This window comes from Mustelus asterias, unplaced genomic scaffold (assembly GCF_964213995.1).
Source record: "Mustelus asterias unplaced genomic scaffold, sMusAst1.hap1.1 HAP1_SCAFFOLD_2150, whole genome shotgun sequence".
Taxonomy (NCBI): Eukaryota; Metazoa; Chordata; class Chondrichthyes; order Carcharhiniformes; family Triakidae; genus Mustelus; species Mustelus asterias.
Window position 1 is genome coordinate 15,053 of NW_027592095.1, and position 21,977 is coordinate 37,029.

General features: G+C 52.7%; 1 protein-coding gene across 1 annotated transcript in view; it reads right to left on the reverse strand.

Moving 5' to 3' along the window:
* LOC144489403 (hypoxia-inducible factor 1-alpha-like) overlaps positions 1-21,977 on the reverse strand; it is a 48,885-nt gene that overhangs the window by 12,615 nt on the left and 14,293 nt on the right. The window contains exons 6-11 of the mRNA XM_078207239.1: positions 18,688-18,794; positions 13,358-13,505; positions 10,380-10,549; positions 7,799-8,055; positions 6,393-6,485; positions 2,941-3,575 (exon numbers count right to left, since the gene is read on the reverse strand). Coding sequence (XP_078063365.1) covers positions 2,941-3,575; positions 6,393-6,485; positions 7,799-8,055; positions 10,380-10,549; positions 13,358-13,505; positions 18,688-18,794 — 1,410 coding nt within the window. The remainder of the gene's footprint in view (positions 1-2,940; positions 3,576-6,392; positions 6,486-7,798; positions 8,056-10,379; positions 10,550-13,357; positions 13,506-18,687; positions 18,795-21,977) is intronic.

Sequence of the window (21,977 nt, forward strand, 5' to 3'; positions counted from 1 at the left end):
AGGCCATTCGGCCCTTCAAGCCTGCTCCACCATTCATTATGACCATGACTGATCATCAAATTCAATATCCTTATCCCCTCTTCCTTCCATATCCCTTTAGCCCCAAGAGCTATTTCCAATTTCTTCTTGAAACCACGCAACGTTTTGGCCTCAACTACTTTCTGTGGGAGTGAATTCCACACATTCACCACCCTCTGGGTGAAGAAATTCCTCCTCACCTCAGTCACAGAGCAATACAGCACGGAAACAGGCCTTTTGGCCCAACCAGTCCATGCCGACCATGGTGCTCTCCCAGCTAGTCCCAATTGCCTGCGTTTGGCCCATATCTCTCTAATCCTCTCCCATCCACGTAACTTATCCAAATGCTTTGTAAATGTTGCTATTGTACCCGCCTCAATGACTTTCTCTGGCAGCTCGTTCCATACACGCACCACCCTCTGCGTGAAGAATTTGCCCTTCAGCTCCCTTTTTAATCTTTCCCCGCTCACCTTAAGCATCTGCCCTCTAGTTTTCAATTCCTCTTCCCTAGGGAAAAGACTGTGTGCGTTCATCTTATCGATGCCCCTCATGATTTTATACACCTCAGTAAGGTCACCCCTCATTCTTCTACATTCCAAAGAATAAAGTCCTAGCCTGGCCGACCTCTCCCTGTAACTCGGGCCCACTCATCCCGGCAACATTCTCGTCAATTTTCTCTGCACTCTTTCCAGTTTATCAAAGTCTTTCCTATACAACTGTACAGGACCTTGGTGAGACCACATTTGGAATATTGTGTGCAGTTCTGGTCACCTCACTATAAGAAGGATGTGGAAGCGCTGGAAAGAGTGCAGAGGAGATTTACCAGGATGCTGCCTGGTTTGGAGGGTAGGTCATATGAGGAAAGGTTGAGGGAGCTCGGGCTGTTCTCTCTGGAGCGGAGGAGGCTGAGGGGAGACTTAATAGAGGTGTATAAAATGATGAAGGGGATAGATAGAGTGAACGTTCAAAGACTATTTCCTCGGGTGGATGGAGCTATTACAAGGGGGCATAACTATAGGGTTCGTGGTGGGAGATACAGAACGGATATCAGAGGTAGGTTCTTTACGCAGAGAGTGGTTGGGGTGTGGAATGGACTGCCTGCAGTGATAGTGGAGTCAGACACTTTAGAAACATTTAAGCGGTTATTGGATAGGCACATGGAGCACACCAGGATGATAGGGAGTGGGATAGCTTGATCTTGGTTTCAGATAAAGCTCGGCACAACATCGTGGGCCGAAGGGCCTGTTCTGTGCTGTACTGTTCTATGTTCTATGTTCTATAACAGGGTGACCAAAACTGTCCACAATACTCCAAGTGCGGCCTCACCAATGCCTTATACAACTGTAACATACTGTCCCAACGCCTATACTCAATGCCCTGACTGATGAAGGCCAGTGTGCTAAACTCCTTCTCCACCACCCTGTCTACCTGTGACGCTGCTCTCAACAAACTATCTACTTGTACTCCGAGGTCCCTCTGTTCCTCAACACTCCCCAGGACCCTACCATTCACTGTACAAGTCCGACCCTGGTTTGACTTTCCAAAATGCAGAGTCCAAAGTCTTAAATGGTTTACCCCTTATCCTCAAACTGTGACCCCTAGTTCTGGACTCCCCCACCATCGGGATCATTCTTCCTGTCTAACCCTGTTAGCATAAGTTTCTAAGCTCCATAGACATCAACCAATGTTGGTATCCAGTTCCATGGACACTGATCTGGGACATTTGTTATCTATCTCTAATTGCCCCTTGAGAAGGTGGAGATGAGTTGCCTTCTTGAATCGCTGCGGTCCCTGAGGTGTAGGTACACCCAGAGTGCTGTTAGGGAGGAAATTCCAAAATTTTGATCCAGGTTTTGGGAAAAGACAGTTTAGCCCTTTCTGATCATTGTTACCTCTCGGTTCTGATATCGCAATAAATCTTTTCCTTGCCTTCTCCAGTCATAGACTCACAGAATCCCTACAGCACAGAAGGAGGCCAATTGCCCATCGAGCTTGCACCGACAAAAATCCCACCCAGGCCCTACCTGTGTAAACCTATGTATTTGCCCTGCTAATCCCCCTTACACTAGGGGCAATTTAGAATGACCAATGCACCTAATCTGCACATCTGGGACACTAAAGGGCAATTTAGCATGGCCAATCCACCTAATCTGCACATCTGGGACACTAAAGGGCAATTTAGCATGGCCAATCCACCTAATCTGCACATCTGGGACACTAAAGGGCAATTTAGCATGGCCAATCCACCTAACTCTCACATCTTTGGACACGAAGGGGCAATTTAGCATGGCCAATCCCCCCTAACCTGCACATCTTTGGACACTAAGGGTCAATTTAGCATGGCCAATCCACCTAATCTGCACATCTGGGACACTAAAGGGCAATTTAGCATGGCCAATCCACCTAATCTGCACATCTGGGACACTAAAGGGCAATTTAGCATGGCCAATCCACCTAATCTGCACATCTGGGACACTAAAGGGCAATTTAGCATGGCCAATCCACCTAATCTGCACATCTGGGACACTATAGGGCAATTTAGCATGGCCAATCCCCCTAACCTGCACATCTTTGGACACTAAGGGTCAATTTAGCATGGCCAATCCACATAATCTGCACATCTTTGGACACTAAGGGGCAATTTAGCATGGCCAATCCACCTAACCTGCACATCTTCCGCATGTCTTTTGGACTGTGGGAGGAAACCGGAGCATCCAGAGGAAACCCACGCAGACACGGGGAGAATGTGTAGACTCCACACAGACAGTGACCAAGCTGGGAATTGAACCCGGGTCTCTGGCGCTGTGAGGCAGCAGCGCTAACCCACTGTGCCACCCTAAGTCCTTTGTGTCTTTTTCATAACATGGAGGCCAGAATCTGACACTGTTTCTGAGGTGACGTGAAACAAAATGAGAATGGTACTTCTGTTTGGATGGTGATTGCTGGGTGGGATCCGCCGGCGTCGCACTCTCAGTTCCAACCAAGTCCAGTTGGTCACTCGGTTTGAGCCCAACTCCAGCCTTTAAAGAATCTTCGTCCTGTCCACTGGCTAACTGGTTGGCGTGACCCGCGGCCTCGGAGCTATTGGCTGTGTGCTGGGGTTGGAATAACGCCAGCAGCACATTCTCCACCGCCACGGTGAATGCTGGCCCTCCGAAGAACATCGGCCTGTTGCCGGGGCCGGGGGCCGGAGTCTCACTGAGATCGGTCGTGCTGCTGGAACATTGCATGGTGGCTGGACCCCCGGCCGGCTGGGGGGCTTCCCTCGGACCGCTGTAGTGTGGCCACCTCGGAGCGTTGGAGGCCTTGCTGGGCAGGGCGGAGCGCAGACCGCTGGAGCGAGGGTGGAGAGGGGCAACGTCCACCTTCTCCTGGGCAGTCGGTGCCCCGGGAGAGTCTTCCCTCGTGACGGGCTGGTCGCTGGGATCTGTGTCCGGGGGCTCCTTCCCACAGGCCTGGCCATCCTTCTCCTCTGGAGATTCAAAGCTGCTGAGTTGGAAGTCCTCATCCATGGAGATGTACGGTGCCAACATCTCCAGGTCCAGCTCCGAAGAAACCTGTCAGCACCAAGCCATTAATCAACCTCCTTCTTAATGAATAACAGATTTCCAGTCCCCCCTCCCCTCCCTCCAATGACCCAATCTCCAGTGACTTCCTCCCCTTCCTCTTTGACCCTCCATATCGTACCTGAACCCTGGCTCGCTGCGACGCCATATCTTAAAGTTTGTTTATTAGTGTCACAAGTAGGCTTACATTAACACTGCAATGAAGTTACAGTGAAAATCCCCTAGTCGCCACACTCCGGCGCCTGTTCGGGTACACTGAGGGAGAATTTAGCATGGCCAATGCACCCTAACCAGCACGTCTTTTGGACTGTGGGAGCAAGCCGGAGCACCCGGAGGAAACCCACGCAGACACGGGGAGAACGTGCAGAATCCACACAGACAGTATCTGCGCCATCGTCAAAGTGCTTACACCCACCTCCGTAACCCCACTCCACCTCGCCCCCTGTCTCAGCCCCTCTGCTGCTGAAACCTCCATCTGCGCCTTTATTCACTCCAGACTTGATAATTCTGCTCCCCGACCTCTAACCTTTCACCCTCAGCAAATCCAAGCTCATCCAAAGCTCTATTGCCCATGTTTTAAGACCTCTTCCTCCCCTCCCCTCCCCCCGCCCCTCTTCGCTGACCCTCACTGTCTCCGGGTTAAGTAAACCCTTCACTTTGACTTTGAAGATGTTCAAATTTGTTTTTTAAAAGCTGCCTCGTTTCTCCCCCCCCCCCATGTCATCTCCTCCATCCCCTTCAACCCTCCCAGATCTCTGCGCTCCTCCAGTTCCGACCTCTTGCGCATCTCCTGATTCCCGTCGCTCCATCATTGGCAGCCGTGCCTTCAGCTCCTGCGGGTGGCCCCCGAGCTCTGGAACCCTCCCCCACCCCCCCTTCTTTCGCCTCCTTTAAGACATTCCTTAAAACTTACCTCTTTGATTAAGGGCTGCACGGTGGCACAGTGGATAGCACTGCTGCCTCACAGCGCCAGGACAATTTGGCACGGCCAATCCCCCTAACCTACACATCTTTGGACACTAAGGGGCAATTTAGCATGGCCAATCCACCTTACCTACACATCTTTGGACACAAAGTGGCAATTTACCATGGCCAATCCACCTTACCTACACATCTTTGGACACTAAGGGGCAATTTAGCATGGCCAATCCCCCTAACCTGCACATCTTTGGACACTAAGGGACAATTTAACATGGCCAATCCACCTAACCTGCACATCTTTGGACACTAAGGGACGACTCAGCATGGCCAATCCCCCTAACCTGCACATCTTTGGACACTAAAGGACAACTTAGCATGGCCAATTCACCTAACCTGCACATCTTTGGACCTAAGGGGCAATTTACCATGGCCATTCCACCTTACCTACACATCTTTGGACACTAAGGGGCAATCTAGCATGGCCAATCCACCTAACCAGCACGCCTTTCGGACTGTGGGAGGAAACCGGAGCATCCGGACGAAACCCACACAGACACGGGGAGAACGTGCGGACTACACACAGACAGTGACCCAAGCCGGGAATCGAACCCGGGTCCCTGGCGCTGTGAGGCAGCAATGCTAACCCACTGTGCCACCAGGTGGTGCTGAAGCATGGGGGAAAATAGTGGGTGTGTGGACTTGGACTGCAGGCTGTCATTGAATGGCAGTGGAACAGGCCAGAAAGGCTGAATGGTCACCCCCTGTCCCTTTTTGTCACAGCATGCTCCAAGCCTATCCATGGATCAGAGGATACTGGAAAGACTTAGCAAGTTTGGCAGCATCTGTAAGGAGAGAGAAAGCATTTGGAGTGGACTCGAAACATCAACTCTGTTTCTCCCCTTACAGATGCTGCCAAACCGGCTGAGTTTTTCCAGCATCCTTTGATCCTGTTTTGGATTCCAGCGCCCGCAGTATTTTGCTTTTTAAAAATTCATTCCTGGGACATGGGCGTCGCTGGCTGGCCAGCATTTATTATGTGGAGATGCCGGCGTTGGACTGGGGTGAACACAGTAAGAGTTTTAACCACACCCTAACCAGCATTTATTACCCATCCCTAGTTGTCCTTGGAGGGCTGTTGAGAGTCAACCACATTGCTGTGGCTCTGGAGTCACATGTAGGCCAGACCGGGTAAGGACGGCAGATTTCCTTCCCTCAAGGGACATTAGTGACCCAGATGGGTTTTTCCGACAATGGTTTCATGGTCATCAGTAGATTCTTAATTCTAGATATTTTTTATTGAATTCAAATTCCACCATCTGCCGTGGCGGGATTCGAACCCGGGTCCCCAGAACATGAGCTGAGTTTCTGGATTAATAGTCTAGCGATAATACCACTGGGCCATTGTCCCCCCCTTAAGCTGGCACGGTAGCACAGTGGGTTAGCACTGCTGCCTCACAGTGCCAGGGACCCGGGTTCGATTCCCCTCTTGGATCACTGTGGAGTTTGCACGTTCTCCCCGTGTCTGCGTGGGTTTCCTCCGGGTGCTCCGGTTCCCACCCACAGTCTGAAAGACGTGCTGGTTAGGGTGCATTGACCCAAACAGGCGCCGGAGTGTGGCGACTAGGGGAATTTCACAGTAACTTCATTGCAGTGTTAATGTAAACCTTACTTGTGACAGTAATAAATTAACTTTAACTGAGCTTATTCTGATCTGGTCCTGGCCTTGTGTTTACTAACGGGAGCGGGAGCGTTGGCTGGTTTTCCTGTTCTCTATAATTCAGAAGCAGTTAGTATTTCTCTGCACCATAACCAAATCCTGACATCTTGACCGTTCAAAGTTATGAGGAGGGGAATTGGAGGGGTGAACGTTACGGGGGAGAGACTTACCTGGCCTGTCTGGGTTTGCGGAGATTTGCTATCGACAGTAATCAGATTCTGCACAGTCCCCATCTCGAGGCAGTAATCTTTGACGTCACGTTTCTGGAAAAATGGAGAAAGAAACACACCTCAGCAAACCAAAAACACAGCAACACATTTTCCAGAACTCCCATCCGCCCCTCCCACCAACCCCACAGCAACCCCAGTGAGAGTCAGCACCTTCAGGAACTGTATCCCAGTGAAAGTCAGCACCTTCAGGAACTGTATCCCAGTGAGAGTCAGCACCTTCAGGAACTGTATCCCAGTGAGAGTCAGCACCTTCAGGAACTGTATCCCAGTGAGAGTCAGCACCTTCAGGAACTGTATCCCAGTGAGAGTCAGCACCTTCAGGAACTGTATCCCGGAGAGAGTCAGCACCTTCAGGAACTGTATCCCAGTGAGAGTCAGCACCTTCAGGAACTGTATCCCAGTGAGAGTCAGCACCTTCAGGAACTGTCCCCCAGTGAGAGTCAGCACCTTCAGGAACTGTATCCCAGTGAGAGTCAGCACCTTCAGGAACTGTATCCCAGTGAGAGTCAGCACCTTCAGAAAGTGTATCCCAGTGAGAGTCAGCACCTTCAGGAAGTGTATCCCAGTGAGAGTCAGCACCTTCAGGAACTGTATCCCAGTGAGAGTCAGCAGCTTCAGGACTGTATCCCAGTGAGAGTCAGCACCTTCAGGAACTGTATCCCAGTGAGAGTCAGCACCTTCAGGAACTGTATCCCAATGAGAGTCAGCACCTTCAGGAACTGTATCCCAGTGAGAGTCAGCACCTTCAGGAACTGTATCCCAGTGAGAGTCAGCACCTTCAGGAACTGTCCCCCAGAGAGAGTCAGCACCTTCAGGAACTGTCCCCCAGAGAGAGTCAGCACCTTCAGGAACTGTCCCCCAGAGAGAGTCAGCACCTTCAGGAACTGTATCCCAGTGAGAGTCAGCACTTTCAGGAACTGTATCCCAGTGAGAGTCAGCACCTTCAGGAACTGTATCCCAGTGAGAGTCAGCACCTTCAGGAACTGTATCCCAGTGAGAGTCAGCACCTTCAGGAACTGTGTCCCAGTGAGAGTCAGCACCTTCAGGAACTGTATCCCAGTGAGAGTCAGCACCTTCAGGAACTGTGTCCCAGTGAGAGTCAGCACCTTCAGGAACTGTATCCCAGTGAGAGTCAGCACCTTCAGGAACTGTCCCCCAGTGAGAGTCAGCACCTTCAGGAACTGTATCCCAGTGAGAGTCAGCACCTTCAGGAAGTGTATCCCAGTGAGAGTCAGCACCTTCAGGAACTGTATCCCAGTGAGACTCAGCACCTTCAGGAAACTGTATCCCAGTGAGAGTCAGCAAGGTGACTCCTGCCCCTCAGACCTGCACAATCCCACACTCACCTTATCAGAATGTTCGCTGCTGTCCAGCTTGGGGACTGTAGCCCCTGGTGTCTTGGCATTTTCCTTCTCGCTTTCGAGTGTCTTGTTCAGTGGTTCCTGCTGTCTATCGCTGTTCAATCTCACCCCTTCCGGTTGGCCAAAGATGGGGGTTAGAAGTTTGCAGAGTTCGGGTGTACAGAACTCCTCGGGTGACAAGGCCACATCGCCGTCCTCAGGCAGCTTCCTGGTGAAGTGGAAAGCTTTCGAATCCAATGGATCTAAACAAGGAAAGGAAGCGAAATTGGTGACCGAGATCTGGAATGCAGTACTGAGGGAGTGCCGCACTGTCAGAGGGTCAGTGCTGAGGGAGTGCCGCACTGTCAGAGGGTCAGTACTGAGGGAGTGCCGCACTGTCAGAGGGTCAGTACTGAGGGAGTGCCACACTGTCAGAGGGTCAGTACTGCGGGAGTGCCGCACTGTCAGAGGGTCAGTGCTGAGGGAGTGCCGCACTGTCAGAGGATCAGTGCTGAGGGAGTGCCGCACTGTCAGAGGGTCAGTGCTGAGGGAGTGCCGCACTGTCAGAGGGTCAGTGCTGAGGGAGTGCCGCACTGTCAGAGGGTCAGTGCTGAGGGAGTGCCGCACTGTCAGAGGGTCAGGTTGAGGGAGTGCTGCACTGTCAGAGGGTCAGTGCTGAGGGAGTGCCGCACTGTCAGAGGGTCAGTGCTGAGGGAGTGCCGCACTGTCAGAGGGTCAGTGCAGAGGGAGTGCCGCACTGTCAGTGGGTCAGTGCTGAGGGAGTGCCGCACTGTCAGAGGGTCACTGCTGAGGGAGTGCCGCACTGTCAGAGGGTCAGTGCTGAGGGAGTGCCGCACTGTCAGAGGGTCAGTGCTGAGGGAGTGCCGCACTGTCAGAGGGTCAGTGCTGAGGGAGTGCCACACTGTCAGAGGGTCAGTGCTGAGGGAGTGCCGCACTGTCAGAGGGTCAGTGCTGAGGGAGTGCCACACGGTCAGAGGGTCAGTGCTGAGGGAGTGCCGCACTGTCAGATGGTCAGTGCTGAGGGAGTGCCGCACTGTCAGAGGGTCAGGTTGAGGGAGTGCTGCACTGTCAGAGGGTCAGTGCTGAGGGAGTGCCGCACTGTCAGAGGGTCAGTGCTGAGGGAGTGCCGCACTGTCAGAGGGTCAGTACAGAGGGAGTACCGCACTGTCAGAGTGTCAGTACTGAGGGAGTGCCGCACTGTCAGAGGGTCAGTGCTGAGGGAGTGCCGCACTGTCAGAGGGTCAGGTTGAGGGAGTGCTGCACTGTCAGAGGGTCAGTGTTGAGGGAGTGCCGCACTGTCAGAGGGTCAGTGCTGAGGGAGCGCCGCACTGTCAGAGGGTCAGTGCTGAGGGAGTGCTGCACTGTCAGAGGGTCAGTGCTGAGGGAGTGCCACACTGTCAGAGGGTCAGTACAGAGGGAGTGCCGCACTGTCAGAGTGTCAGTACTGAGGGAGTGCCGCACTGTCAGAGGGTCAGTACTGAGGGAGTGCCGCACTGTCAGAGGGTCAGTGCTGAGGGAGCGCCGTACTGTCAGAGGGTCAGTACTGAGGGAGTGCCGCACTGTCAGAGGGTCAGTGCTGAGGGAGTGCCGCACTGTCAGAGGGTCAGTGCTGAGGGAGTGCCGCACTGTCAGAGGGTCAGTGCTGAGGGAGTGCCGCACTGTCAGAGGGTCAGTACTGAGGGAGTGCCGCACTGTCAGAGGGTCAGTACTGAGGGAGTGCCACACTGTCAGAGGGTCAGTACTGAGGGAGTGCCGCACTGTCAGGGGTCAGTACTGAGGGAGCGCCGCACTGTCAGAGGGTCAGTGCTGAGGGAGTGCCGCACTGTCAGAGGGTCAGTACTGAGGGAGTGCCACACTGTCAGGGGTCAGTGCTGAGGGAGTGCTGCACTGTCAGAGGGTCAGTGCTGAGGGAGTGCCGCACTGTCAGAGGGTCAGTGCTGAGGGAGTGCCGCACTGTCAGAGGGTCAGTACTGAGGGAGTGTCGCACTGTCAGAGGGTCTGTGCTGAGGGAGTGCCGCACTGTCAGAGGGTCAGTACTGAGGGAGTGCCGCACTGTCAGAGGGTCAGTACTGAGGGATTGCCGCACTGTCAGAGGGTCAGTGCTGAGGGAGTGCCGCACTGTCAGAGGGTCAGTACAGAGGGAGTGCCGCACTGTCAGACGGTCAGTGCTGAGGTAGTGCCGCACTGTCAGAGGGTCAGTGCTGAGGGAGCGCCGCACTGTCAGAGGGTCAGTACAGAGGGAGTGCCGCACTGTCAGAGGGTCAGTACAGAGGGAGTGCCGCACTGTCAGAGGGTCAGTGCTGAGGGAGCGCCGCACTGTCAGATGATCTCTCTTCCACATTAGCTGTTAAATTGATCCCTCACCTCCCATGTTGCAATTGGCGAGGAACAGGGAGTGACTGTCGCTTTGCTGTCTGTGGGATCGTGCTCTGCACTAACCGGAATGGTGCATTTCTGACATTGCAACGGGTGACACCTCCGTGGCTCTGAGAGAATTAAAGTCATTGTGGACCCCCCGAAAATAACCACCAGTGACCTAACCCGCAGCCCCCGGCCTAGCGGGTACCTGTCAACTCCAGGGCCACGACGATATCCCCGGCATTCGGTGCCAACCCATCCAGTTTCTCGGGATTCTCCTTCCACAGGCTGAAGAGATCCTGGTTTTCCCCGGGGTCGGTGCCGGATTCCTGGCGTGTCTGGTCCAAGGAGAAGACCGCCGTGTCCTCGATCACCGCACTGCAGCGGGAGAGAGCAGAGAGGTGGTCAAACATCGGGCACACAACTGGCATCAGCTAACACACGGCCCTCGATTCTCCCCCCCCAACGGCCCCCGTGGCGTGTTTTCCAGGGGCAGGAAAGTCTTGCCAATGGCCATTGGTGCTATCCTCCAGTCCTGTCAATGTTCCCACCATTTATTATGACTCGCCACGATGTAAACCACCACGCGGACAGGTGGTGCAAGACTGGAAAATCCCCCTGTCGGAGCGGCTGGAAAATCCCGCCCAGGGTGTGAAGGAAAGGCATTGCTGCTGATTCGAATCTCGCCGGAACGAGATTGGAGGGAGCGAAGACACCTTTGTCTGCCTCGTACGGAGTTATTTACCAATTTGCCCTCCATCGGTTCCCCCAAAATCTCCAGCCCGACCAACTCTCATAACTTACTCTGGAATGATGCAGGAACAAAGGGGCAATGTTCTGAAGGTGAGTTTGATCGACCAGTTTTGCCGTCTCTCGCCTTCCGAAGATTCGGGGTTGAAGAGGGTGAAAGGATTCGGAAGGGTTGACGGAGAGGAACTATTTCCTCTGCTCGGGGGGAGGTGTATTCCTACAGTGCAGAAAGAGGCCATTCGGCCCATCGAGCTTGCACCGACAACAATCCCACCCAGACCCTATTCCCCACCTATTTACCCGGGCTAGTCCCCCGACTCTAAGGGGCAATTTGGCATGGCCAATCCCCCTAACCCGCATATCTTGGAACACTAAGGGGCAATTTAGCATGGCCAATCCCCCTAACCCGCACATATTTGGACACTAAGGGACAATTTAGTTTGGCCAATTCACCTAACCAGCACATCTTTGGAGTATGGGGGGGAAACCGGAGCACCCGGAGGAAACCCACACAGACACGGGGAGAACGTGCAGACTCCACACAGTCAGTCACCTGACTGTCATTGACAAAATGTAATGGTTAGTGCCATAATTGGGGACTCCCTGCCAAAGACCTCCTCAACTCTACCTGAAGGAGACCATTTGGCCCATCGAGTCTGGACTGACTCTATGAAAGTGAGGCCCGGAGGAGGGCCTCAGCACTGAGCGGTACAGGACTGGAGGAGGCTACAGAGATAGGGAGGGTTGTAGGGGCTGGAGGAGGTGACAGATAGGGAGGGGTGAATGGGCTGGAGGAGATTACAGAGATAGGGAGGGACCTAGGGGGCTGGAGGAGGTGACAGAGATAGGGAGGAAGTGTAGGGGCTGGAGGAGGTTGCGGAGACAGGGAGGGGTGTAGGGGCTGGAGGAGATTACAGAGATAGGGAGGGACCTAGGGGGCTGGAGGAGGTTACAGAGATAGGGAGGAAGTGTAGGGGCTGGAGGAGGTTGCGGAGACAGGGAGGGGTGTAGGGGCTGGAGGAGATTACAGAGATAGGGAGGGACCTAGGGGGCTGGAGGAGGTTACAGAGATAGGGAGGAAGTGTAGGGGCTGGAGGAGGTTGCGGAGACAGGGAGGGGTGTAGAGGTTGCAGGAGGTTACAGAGATAGGGTGGGGTGTTGGGGCTGGAGGAGGTTACAGAGATAGGGTAGGGTGTGGGGACTGGAGGAGGTTATGGCGATAGGGAGGGGTGTAGGGGCTGGAGGAGGTTACAGAGATAGGGAGGGGTGTAGGGGCTGGAGGAGATTATAGAGACAGGGAGGGGTGTAGGTGCTGGAAGATGTTACAGAGAAAGGGAGGAGTGTAGGGGCTGGAGGAGGTTACAGAGATAGGGAGGGTTGTAGGGGCTGGAGGAGGTTACAGAGATAGGGAGGGGGTGAAAGGACTGGAGAGGGTTACGAAGATAGGGAAGGGCTGGGGAAGGCTACGAAGATAGAGATGGGGTGTAGGGGCTGGTGAAGGTTTTGGAGATAGTGAGCGGGTGTAGGGGCTGGAGAAAGGTACAGAGATAGGGAGGGGGTGTAGGGGCTGGAGAAGGTTATGGAGATAGGGAGGGGGTGTATGGGCTGGAGGGGCTTACAGAGAAAGGGAGGGGTGTAGAGGCTGGAGGAGGTTACAGAGATAGGAGGAGTGTAGGGGCTGGAGGAGGTTATCGACATGGGAAGGGGTGTAGGGCCTGGAGGAGGTTACAGAGATAGGGAGGGGTGTAGGGGCTGGAGGAGGTTTTAGAGATAGGGAGGGGTGTAGGCGCTAGAAGAGGTTACAGAGATAGGGAGGAGTGTAGGGGCTGGAGGAGGTTACAGGAATGGGGAGGGGTGTAGGGGCTGGAGGTTACAGAGATAGGGAGAGGGTGTAGGGACAAGGTGGTTATGGAGATAGGGAGGGGGGTATAGGGGCTGGAGAAGGTTACGGCGATAGGGAGGGGTTGTTGGGGCTGGAGAAGGTTACAGAGATAGGGAGGGGTGTAGAGGCTGGAGGGTGTTACAGAGATAGGGAGGGGTGTAGGGGCTGGAGGAGGTTACAGAGATAGGGAAGAGATGTAGGAGCTGGAAGATGTTACGGAGATAGGGAGGGGTGTAGGGGCTGGAGGAGGTTACAGAGATAGGGAGGGGTGTAGGGCTGGAGGAGGTTACAGAGATCGGGAGGGGTGTAGGGGCTGGAGGAGGTTACAGAGATAGGGAGAGGTGTAGGGGCTGGAGAAAGTTATGGAGCTACAAAGAGATATGACTACAGAGAGATGGAAGATAAGAATGAGGATTTAGAAATCGATGTATTCTATGCAGTGAGTACACTCTCTCCACAAGACTTATCCCTGCTCTCATTCACCAAGCATTCTGTGCCCGCTCTCCTGCCCCACACTGACACCTTGCCCAGGTGAACAGTTGGTGATAACTCGCCTGAGGACAAAGTTGATGCAGATGATGCATTCAGGCCGTGTGTTCCTGCTGTTGTAGATGGTGGTGGCTTGCGTCTTCAGCCAAACATAACCTCCATTCTTGGCCAGAAAGCGGTAATGATCTGAGGTGACCTGTCCCTTACTCAGCACTGGAAATGAAACGGAGAGGATAGGGTTAATCTGCTGAAACAACCGAGGCTGCGGGTGGGGTGTCTGAGAACATGGACCATCGCAGTGGGAGCCAAGCCGGCGAGGCAGGGGGAGAGGGAACCACGGAGAGAAGACAGCATTGCCAGGGGTGGATGAAGAGGGAGGTGTGGAGTCAGAGGGACCGGGAGGAAGTTACAGAGGCAAAGAGAGGTGATACCGTGAAGTGATATTAATCCAGGGTGTTGTAACAACGGAGAAAAGGCATCGAATTACAGCTGGAAATACTGAAACTGGAAATAAGACCCGGGAGTTGTCTCGAATGGACGCACGGGGCTAGTATGGCCGAGTGGATAAAGTCATTCATTGGCTGCAATGCCGGTGCGTGACACTCAGAGACAATGGAACCACACCCCGTTTCCAGACAAAGATACTTCTATAGCAGAGCAACACTAATTGCCATCTCTCGTGGAGACAATGCGAAATAAGAAATATCCTGCATGTTTCAGATGGATTTCTACATTTCACCTTTGTGAGTTTGTGAGTGTGTGTGTGTGTGTGTGTGTGTATGAGGGGTGTTGTGAGTGTGTGTGAATGAGGGGTGTTGTGAGTGTGTGTGTGCGTGTGTGTGTGAGAGTGTGTGTGTGAGTGTGTGCATGTGAGTGTGAGAGTGTGTGAGTGTGAGAGTGTGTGAGAGTGTGTGTGAGTGTGAGAGTGTGTGTGTGAGTGTGTGTGTGTGAGTATGAGTGTGAGAGTGTGTGTGAGTGTGAGAGTGTGAGTATGAGTGTGAGAGTATGAGTGTGAGAGTGTGAGTGTGTGTGTGTGTGTGTGAGAGTGTGAGTGTGTGTGTGAGTATGAGTGTAAGTGTGAGAGTGAGTGTGAGAGTGTGTGTGTGAGTGAGAGTGTGTGTGTGAGTATGAGTGTGAGAGTGTGAGTGTGTGTGTGAGAGTGTGTGTGTGTAAGTGAGTGCAGTGTGTGTGTGTGTGTTTAAGTGAAGTTTAGTGTGTGTGAGAGTGTGTCCGTGCGTGTGTGTTGTACATATCTCTCTCTCTCTTTGATTGAGTTATGCAAGGTCAGCATTCGGGATAGGTCAGCATTCGGGATAGGTCAGCATTCGGGATAGGTCAGCATTCGGGATAGGTCAGCATTCGGGATAGGTCAGCAATGATCAAAACAAAAGCAGAGAAAGTTCTTTGGCAAACTGTACGCCACAGCGATCTCAAAACCCACAATCGGCTGGGCTGAAGTCAGCGCTACTGCAATCACTAATCGCAACAACCACAATCTTCCTGTTGCACTGTTCCAGCTGCTCTATTTGGCCCACGTTCTTTGGGTTCAATTCTCATTTCCAATCCGGATGGATGGTTTTCTGAATGTGTTGGATCATTCTCTTGCTTTTGGCAGTAAATACATTCACTCTTTCTTTAACCCTGGTCAAATTACCTCCTTTTGAAAGGTAAATATTGGGATTGGGAATCTGTGGAAGTGGAGATCTTTTCAGATTGATCCTGTTGCGAACAGCAGAGGAGGAGTGAATAAAGAAAGAGGATCAAATTTATCCCTCCTCACCCGAGACAGAACAATTTGGGGGGGGGGGGGGGCAGCGGGGGGGGGGGGGGGGGGGGGGGCGGTGGTATCCCAGTTGGACATTAATAAATTGGGCCGCTTGTTCAGGATTTTTACAAGTTGTGTGCTCATGCTGAGGTAGTTCTCACTGAGGGGACAGAGAGTCACACATTGAGTGACCCAGTCCGGGTTAACCTCACCTGGAGATAGCAGGGAACCAACTAACCAACAAGAGGCACCGGGCCCCGAGGATTAGTGAGCATTTAGCCTGTGTGGTCATCTACTCGTCCAATGAGCCCAGTCCGATTCCAGAATCCTTCCACGCCCTCGCTCCTTCCCCATCTCTGCAATCTTCTCCAATCCTATAACCACCCCCAGATAAGAACTGTAGAATCCCTACAGTGCAGAAGGAGGCCATTCAGCCCATTGAGTCTCCATCAATTATCTGGCAGAGCATCTTATCCAGCCAGGGCCACGTCCCCGCCCTATTCCTGTAACCCCATGCGTTTAGCATGGCCAATCCACCTAACCTGCACATCCTTGGGACACGAAGGGGCAATTTAACATGGCCAATCCACCTAACCCGCACATCCTGGCGAAACTCGCCATGAACAGGTCCAGGCAGCGGGCGATCGACGGGATCATCCATCCTGACTGCCTGCCCCTCTACCGCGGCTACATTCGCGGCCAGGTGTCCCTGGAGAGGGAGCATGTGGTGTCCACGGGCGCAGTTGGCGCCTTCCGCGCCCGTTGGGCACCGCAGGGGCTGGGGTGCATTATAGACCCCACTAATCACATTATGATTTGATGTTTTAAGTTTCCTTTGTACTTCTGTTCGGGCTGTTCCCCCTCCTTTTGGGGAGCTGCCCCTTTTACTTTATCCCTGAGTTAATTTGAGTTGGTTTATTTGGTTTGCCCTAAAAGAGGCCTAACCTGCACATCTTTGGACACTAAGGGGCAATTTAGCATGGCCAATCCACCTAACCTGCACATCTTTGGACACTAAGGGGCAATTTAGCATGGCCAATCCCCTAACCGACACATCTTTGGACAGTGGGAGGAAACCGGAGCACCCGGAAGAAACCCACGCAGACACAGGGAGAATGTGCAAACTCCACACTGACAGTGACCCGAGGCCGGAATCGAACCCGGGTCCCTGGCGCTGTGAGGCAGCAGTGCTAACCACTGCGCCACCGGCCTCCAATTCCACCCTCTTGCATATGCCCGATTTCCATTGCCCCACCATTGGCGGCCGTACCCTCAGCGGCCTGGGGGCCCCGAGCTCCGGACTTCCCTCCCTAAACCTCTCTACCTCTCTCTCTCTCTCCTCCTTTCTGCCGCTTCCTAAAACTGGCCTCTTTGACCGAGCTTTTGATCGTCAATTCTTATTTCTCTTTGTGCGGTTGAAAATGAATCTAACGATGCTGTGGTGAAGAACCCTGGGAGGTGAAAGGCGCTGTATAAATGCAACTTGTTTTTGGCTGTGTCCATGGAAGCTCTCGAGTTACGCACAACTCAGGGCCCCCCTGACAGATTCTCAGCCGAGGTCTCCAGCTGTCTGCCTGAGTAAACAGCAGGATCCAATGACAGCGACAGATTTATCCATCTGAACCCATTCCAAATAAAAACCCGTTGCTATGGTGGCGTTAGGTGAACCACAACAGGCTTCAGGGGAGGGCGGGAGGCCCAGTGAGTCCCCAGCCTCTCCCAACAGCTAGAGCCTCAGAGGCAAGGCCCACAGTGGGGTGGGGGAGGGGGGGGGAGGGGCGGGGGGCTGGAAAAAAGTCGGAGAGAAAGGGGTGGATCACAGAGATGCCAAGTTCAGGTTTGAGAAAGGGAGGGAGGGAGGGAGGGTGGAGGAAGTGACTGAGGGAGCGCACACAGAGGGGAGAGGTAAGATTGAGGGAGGTGCAACTGAAGGAGGGAGAATTGATTTGATTTGATTTGATTTATTATTGTGACATGTATTAACATACAGTGAAAAGTATTGTTTCTTGCGCGCTATACAGACAAAGCATACCGTTCATGGAGAAGGAAAGGAGAGGGTGCAGAATGTAGTGTTACAGTCATAGCTAGGGTGTAGAGAAAGATCAACTTAATGCAAGAAGGTCCATTCAAAAGTCTGACAGCAGCAGGGAAGGAGCTGTTCTTGAGTTGGTTGGTACGTGATCTCAAACCTTTGTATATTTTTCCCAACGGAAGAAGGTGGAAGAGAGAATGTCCGGGGTGCGTGGGGTCCCTGATTATGCTGGCTGCTTTTCGGAGGCAGCGGGAAGTGTAGACAGAGTCAATGGATGCGAGGCTGGTTTGAGTGATGGATTGGGCTATGTCCACGACCCTTTGTAGTTTCTTGCGGTCTTGGGCAGAGCAGGAGCCCATACCAAGCTGTGACACATGCGGGAGGGATGTGGACAAGCAAGAGTGAGGGATGGTAAGAGTGAGGAATGCCGATTGGGAGGGAGGTGAGATTGAGGGAGGGGGAGTGGAGGGAAGGTACGTGTGAGGGAGGGATTGAGCGAAGGGGTGATGAGAGTGAGATGGGAGAAGCTGGAAGAAGGAGGGATTGTTTGGAGAAAGGCCACAAATCCAGGAGTAATCAGAGAGAATATCGGAACATTGGGACTGGGGTCTCGTCTGAAGATGACTGAACACTTAAATGTTCCTTAAAGTTCTCTGGTTCTTTGATTCAATTTTCACCGCAACTCTCCCGAAAGCACCGACGCGAAGAGAGATCAACCACAACTTCGCTTCAGAGGGGACATCTTTCCCTTCAGGTGGGATGTATGGAGAGATAGCAGAGTGTATGCTGGGATCCCTTCACTATTACAGGGTTAGATACAGAGTAAAGCTCCCTCTACGCTATCCCCCATCAAACACCCCCAGGACAGGTACAACACGGGGTTAGATACAGAGTAAAGGTCTCTCTACACTGTTCCCATCAAACACTCCCAGGACAGGTACAGCACGGTGTTAGATACAGAGTAAAGCTCCCTCTACACTGTCCCCCATCAAATAATCCCAGGACAGGTACAGCAGGGGGTTAGATACAGAGTAAAGCTCCCTCTACACTGTCCCCATCAAACACTCCCAGGACAGGTACAGCACGGGGTTAGATACAGAGTAAAGCTCCCTCTACACTGTCCCCATCAAACACTCCCAGGACAGGTACAGCACAGGGTTAGATACAGAGTAAAGCTCCCTCTACACTGTCCCCATCAAACACTCCCAGGACAGGTACAGCACGGGGTTAGATACAGAGTAAAGCTCCCTCTACACTGTCCCCCTCAAACACTCCCAGGACAGGTACAGCACGGGGTTAGATACAGGGTAAAGCTCCCTCTGCACTGTCCCCATCAAACACTCCCAGGACAGGTACAGCACGGGGTTAGATACAGAGTAAAGCTCCCTCTACACTGACCCCCATCAAACACTCCCAGGACAGGTACAGCACGGGGTTAGATACAGAGTAAAGCTCCTGGGACCGGGCTAATTTGCTGCCTAGATTGACAGCGGGCCTGTCTGGGGGCTGCTCTCGCAGGCTGGGTTGATATTCGGGTCACTGCTTTGTCCAATGAGGTGGAGTACCTTCTGAACAGTTGCACAAGAGGACAGACTTACAGGTACGGTGTGTCTTGGTCATGTGATCGGAGTCCAGCGAATGGTAGAACTCGTAGGAAGTGTGGCCAAGCATTGCCTTTGGGTGGTAACCAATCAGATCAGTGATTCTGCAGGGAGAGAGGGAGAGTGAACAGAAACTCAGCATCATCCACACTCACATCACGATGGTGGCTTCCATCACAGCTTGGCATGGCTCCTGCTCTGCCCAAGATCACAAGGAACTACAAAAGGTCGTGAATGTAGCCCAGTCCATCACGCAAACCAGCCTCCCATCCATTGACTCTGTCTACACTTCCCGCTGCCTCGGCAAAGCAGCCAGCATAATTAAGGACCCCACGCACCCTGGACATTCTCTCTTCCACCTTCTTCCTTCGGGAAAAAGATACAAAAGTCTGAGGTCACGCACCAACCGACTCAAGAACAGCTTCTTCCCTGCTGCTGTCAGACTTTTGAATGGACCGACCTCGCATTAAGTTGATCTTCCTCTACACCCTAGCTATGACTGTAACACTACATTCTGCACCTTTTCCCTTCCTTCTCTATGAACGGTATGCTTTGTCTGTATAGCGCGCAAGAAACAATACTTTTCACTGTATACTAATACATGTGATAATAATTAATCAAATCTAATCAAATCAAATCCATTACTGACCACCCACAGTGCGCCACCCAGCCTCACCCAGCCTGGTCCACTGCCGGGTGCCCTCAGTGAGGGAAGGCGATACATTTCTCAATCATTTTCCCCTTTTACCGTCCCCTTCCCTCTGTATGTTAGCATTTACCCCGACGCAGAGCATGTTGGCATGGTGTTTTGTGTGTTGTCCTGGCGCAGAGCGTGTTGGCACAGTGTTTTGTGTGTTGTCCTGGCGCAGAGCGTGTTGGCACAGTGTTTTGTGTGTTGTCCTGGCGCAGCGCGTGTTGGCACAGTGTTTTGTGTGTTGTCCTGGCGCAGAGCGTGTTGGCACAGTGTTTTGTGTGTTGTCCTGGCGCTGTGCATGTTGGCACGGTGTTTTGTGTGTTGTCCTGGCGCAGCGCGTGTTGGCACAGTGTTTTGTGTGTTGTCCTGGCGCAGCGCGTGTTGGCACAGTGTTTTGTGTGTTGTCCTGGCGCAGAGCGTGTTGGCACAGTGTTTTGTGTGTTCTGGCGCTGTGCGTGTTGGCACGCTGTTTGGTGTGTTGTCCTGGCACGGTGCGTGTTGGCATGGTGTTTTGTGTGTTGTCCTGGCGCGGTGCGTGTTGGCATGGTGTTTTGTGTGTTGTTCAGGCGTAGTGCGTGTTGGCATGGTGTTTTGTGTGTTGTCCTGGTGCGGTACATGTTGGCACGGTGTTTTGTGTGTTGTCCTGGTACGGTATGTGTTGGCACGGTGTTTAGTGTGTTGTTCTGGTGTGGTGCGTGTTGGCACGGTGTGTCATGTTACGATCCTGGTTTACTACACGCTTCAGCCCTGTTCCTAGGGGTCTGAATGTCCGTGACTGTTAAGGAGAATTAGTTGGAAGCTAATGTTCTTTCCTTGTTCAGTTCAAGGGCTGGAACACTGCCAGTGACAGATAGTTCAGATGGTAATGCTGTGGGACAGAATGTAACCCCTATAGCGCAGCTCCACGTCATGCTGTTATTGTTATGATTAAACCAAAGATTGCGGAAGTTACCAGGGTAATGGGATCACCACCGTCTACAGAAAAGAACATGGGAGAAATTTCATTCCACACGTCCAATCTCAGCTTGGGCTGCTCCTGAGTCAGAACCTGGAACGCCTCAGAGAATCCCAACGCCCTGATAATACGCCATCAGCTCTGTCTCAGTGATTGGCATCTTGCCATAAGGTTCTGGGTTCAAATCCCACCCTGTGAGACAGAGGCCTTTTGGCCAGTCGAGCCCAAGTTGTCTTGGCTGCAGGAAAGGAGGAGGTGGCGTAGTGGTATTGTCACTGGGCTGGTAATCCAGAGACCCAGGGTAATGCTCTGGGGACGTGGGTTCGAATCCCATCACGGCAAATGGTGGAAATTGAATTCTACAAAAATATCTGGAAATAAGAACCTACTTTCTCATAGAATCCTACAGTGCAGAAGGAGACCATTCGGCCCATTGAGTCTGCACCGACCACAATCCTACCCAGATCCTATCCCTATTACCCCATTTAATTATCCTAGCCAACCCCCGACACTAAGGGCCAATTTAGCATGGCCAATCCACCTAACCTACACATCTTTGGACACGAAGGGCCAATTTAGCATGGCCAATCCACCTAACCTACACATCTTTGGACACTAAGGGGCAATTTAGCATGGCCAATCCACCTAACCTGCAAATCTTTGGACACCAAGGGCCAATTTAGCATGGCCAATCCACCTAACCTACACATCTTTGGACACTAAGGGGCAATTTAGCATGGCCAATTCACCTAACCCGCATATCTTTGGACACTAAGGGGCAATTTAGCATGGCCAATCCACCGAACCTGCACGTCTTTGGACAATAAGGGGCAATTTAGCGTGGCTAATCCACCTAACCCGCACATCTTTGGAGACTGGTAGGAAACCGGAGCACCCGGAGACACGGGGAGAATGTATAAATTCCGCACAGACAGTGACCCGAGGCCGAAATTGAACCCGGGTCCCTGACGCTGTGAGGCAGCAGTGCTACTGATGACCATGAAACCATTGTCGATTGTCGGAAGAACCCATCTGGGTCACTAATGTCCCTTTAGGGAAGGAAATCTGCCGTCCTTACCCGGTCTGGCCTACATGTGACTCCAGAGCCACAGCAATGTGGTTAAATGCCCTCTGGAATGGGCAATAAATGCTGGCTCAGCCAGCGATGCCCACATCCCATGAACGAAATAATTGTAGCTAGCCCACCTCCCGGCCCTTCCCCCACCATAGCTCTGCGAATGGTTTCTTTTCCTCTTCCGATAATGATCCAATTTCCCTTTTGAAAATCTCGATTGAACCCTCCCTCTGTTGCACTCTCCGGATCCGAACCACTCGACGTTGTTGCTACAGTGTTTGTCAACCACTTGAAATCAACGTCCTCCGGTTTCCCAACCTTCCACCAATAAGAACATAAGAACTCGGAGCAGGAGTCGGCCATCTGGCCCCTCGAGCCTGCTCCGCCATTCAATAAGATCATGGCTGATCTTTTTGTGGACTCAGCTCCACTTACCCGCCCGCTCACCATAACCCTTAATTCCTTTACTGTTCAAAAATGTATCTATCCTTGCCTTAAAAACATTCAATGAGGTAGCCTCAACTGCTTCACTGGGCAGGGAATTCCACAGATTCACATCCCTT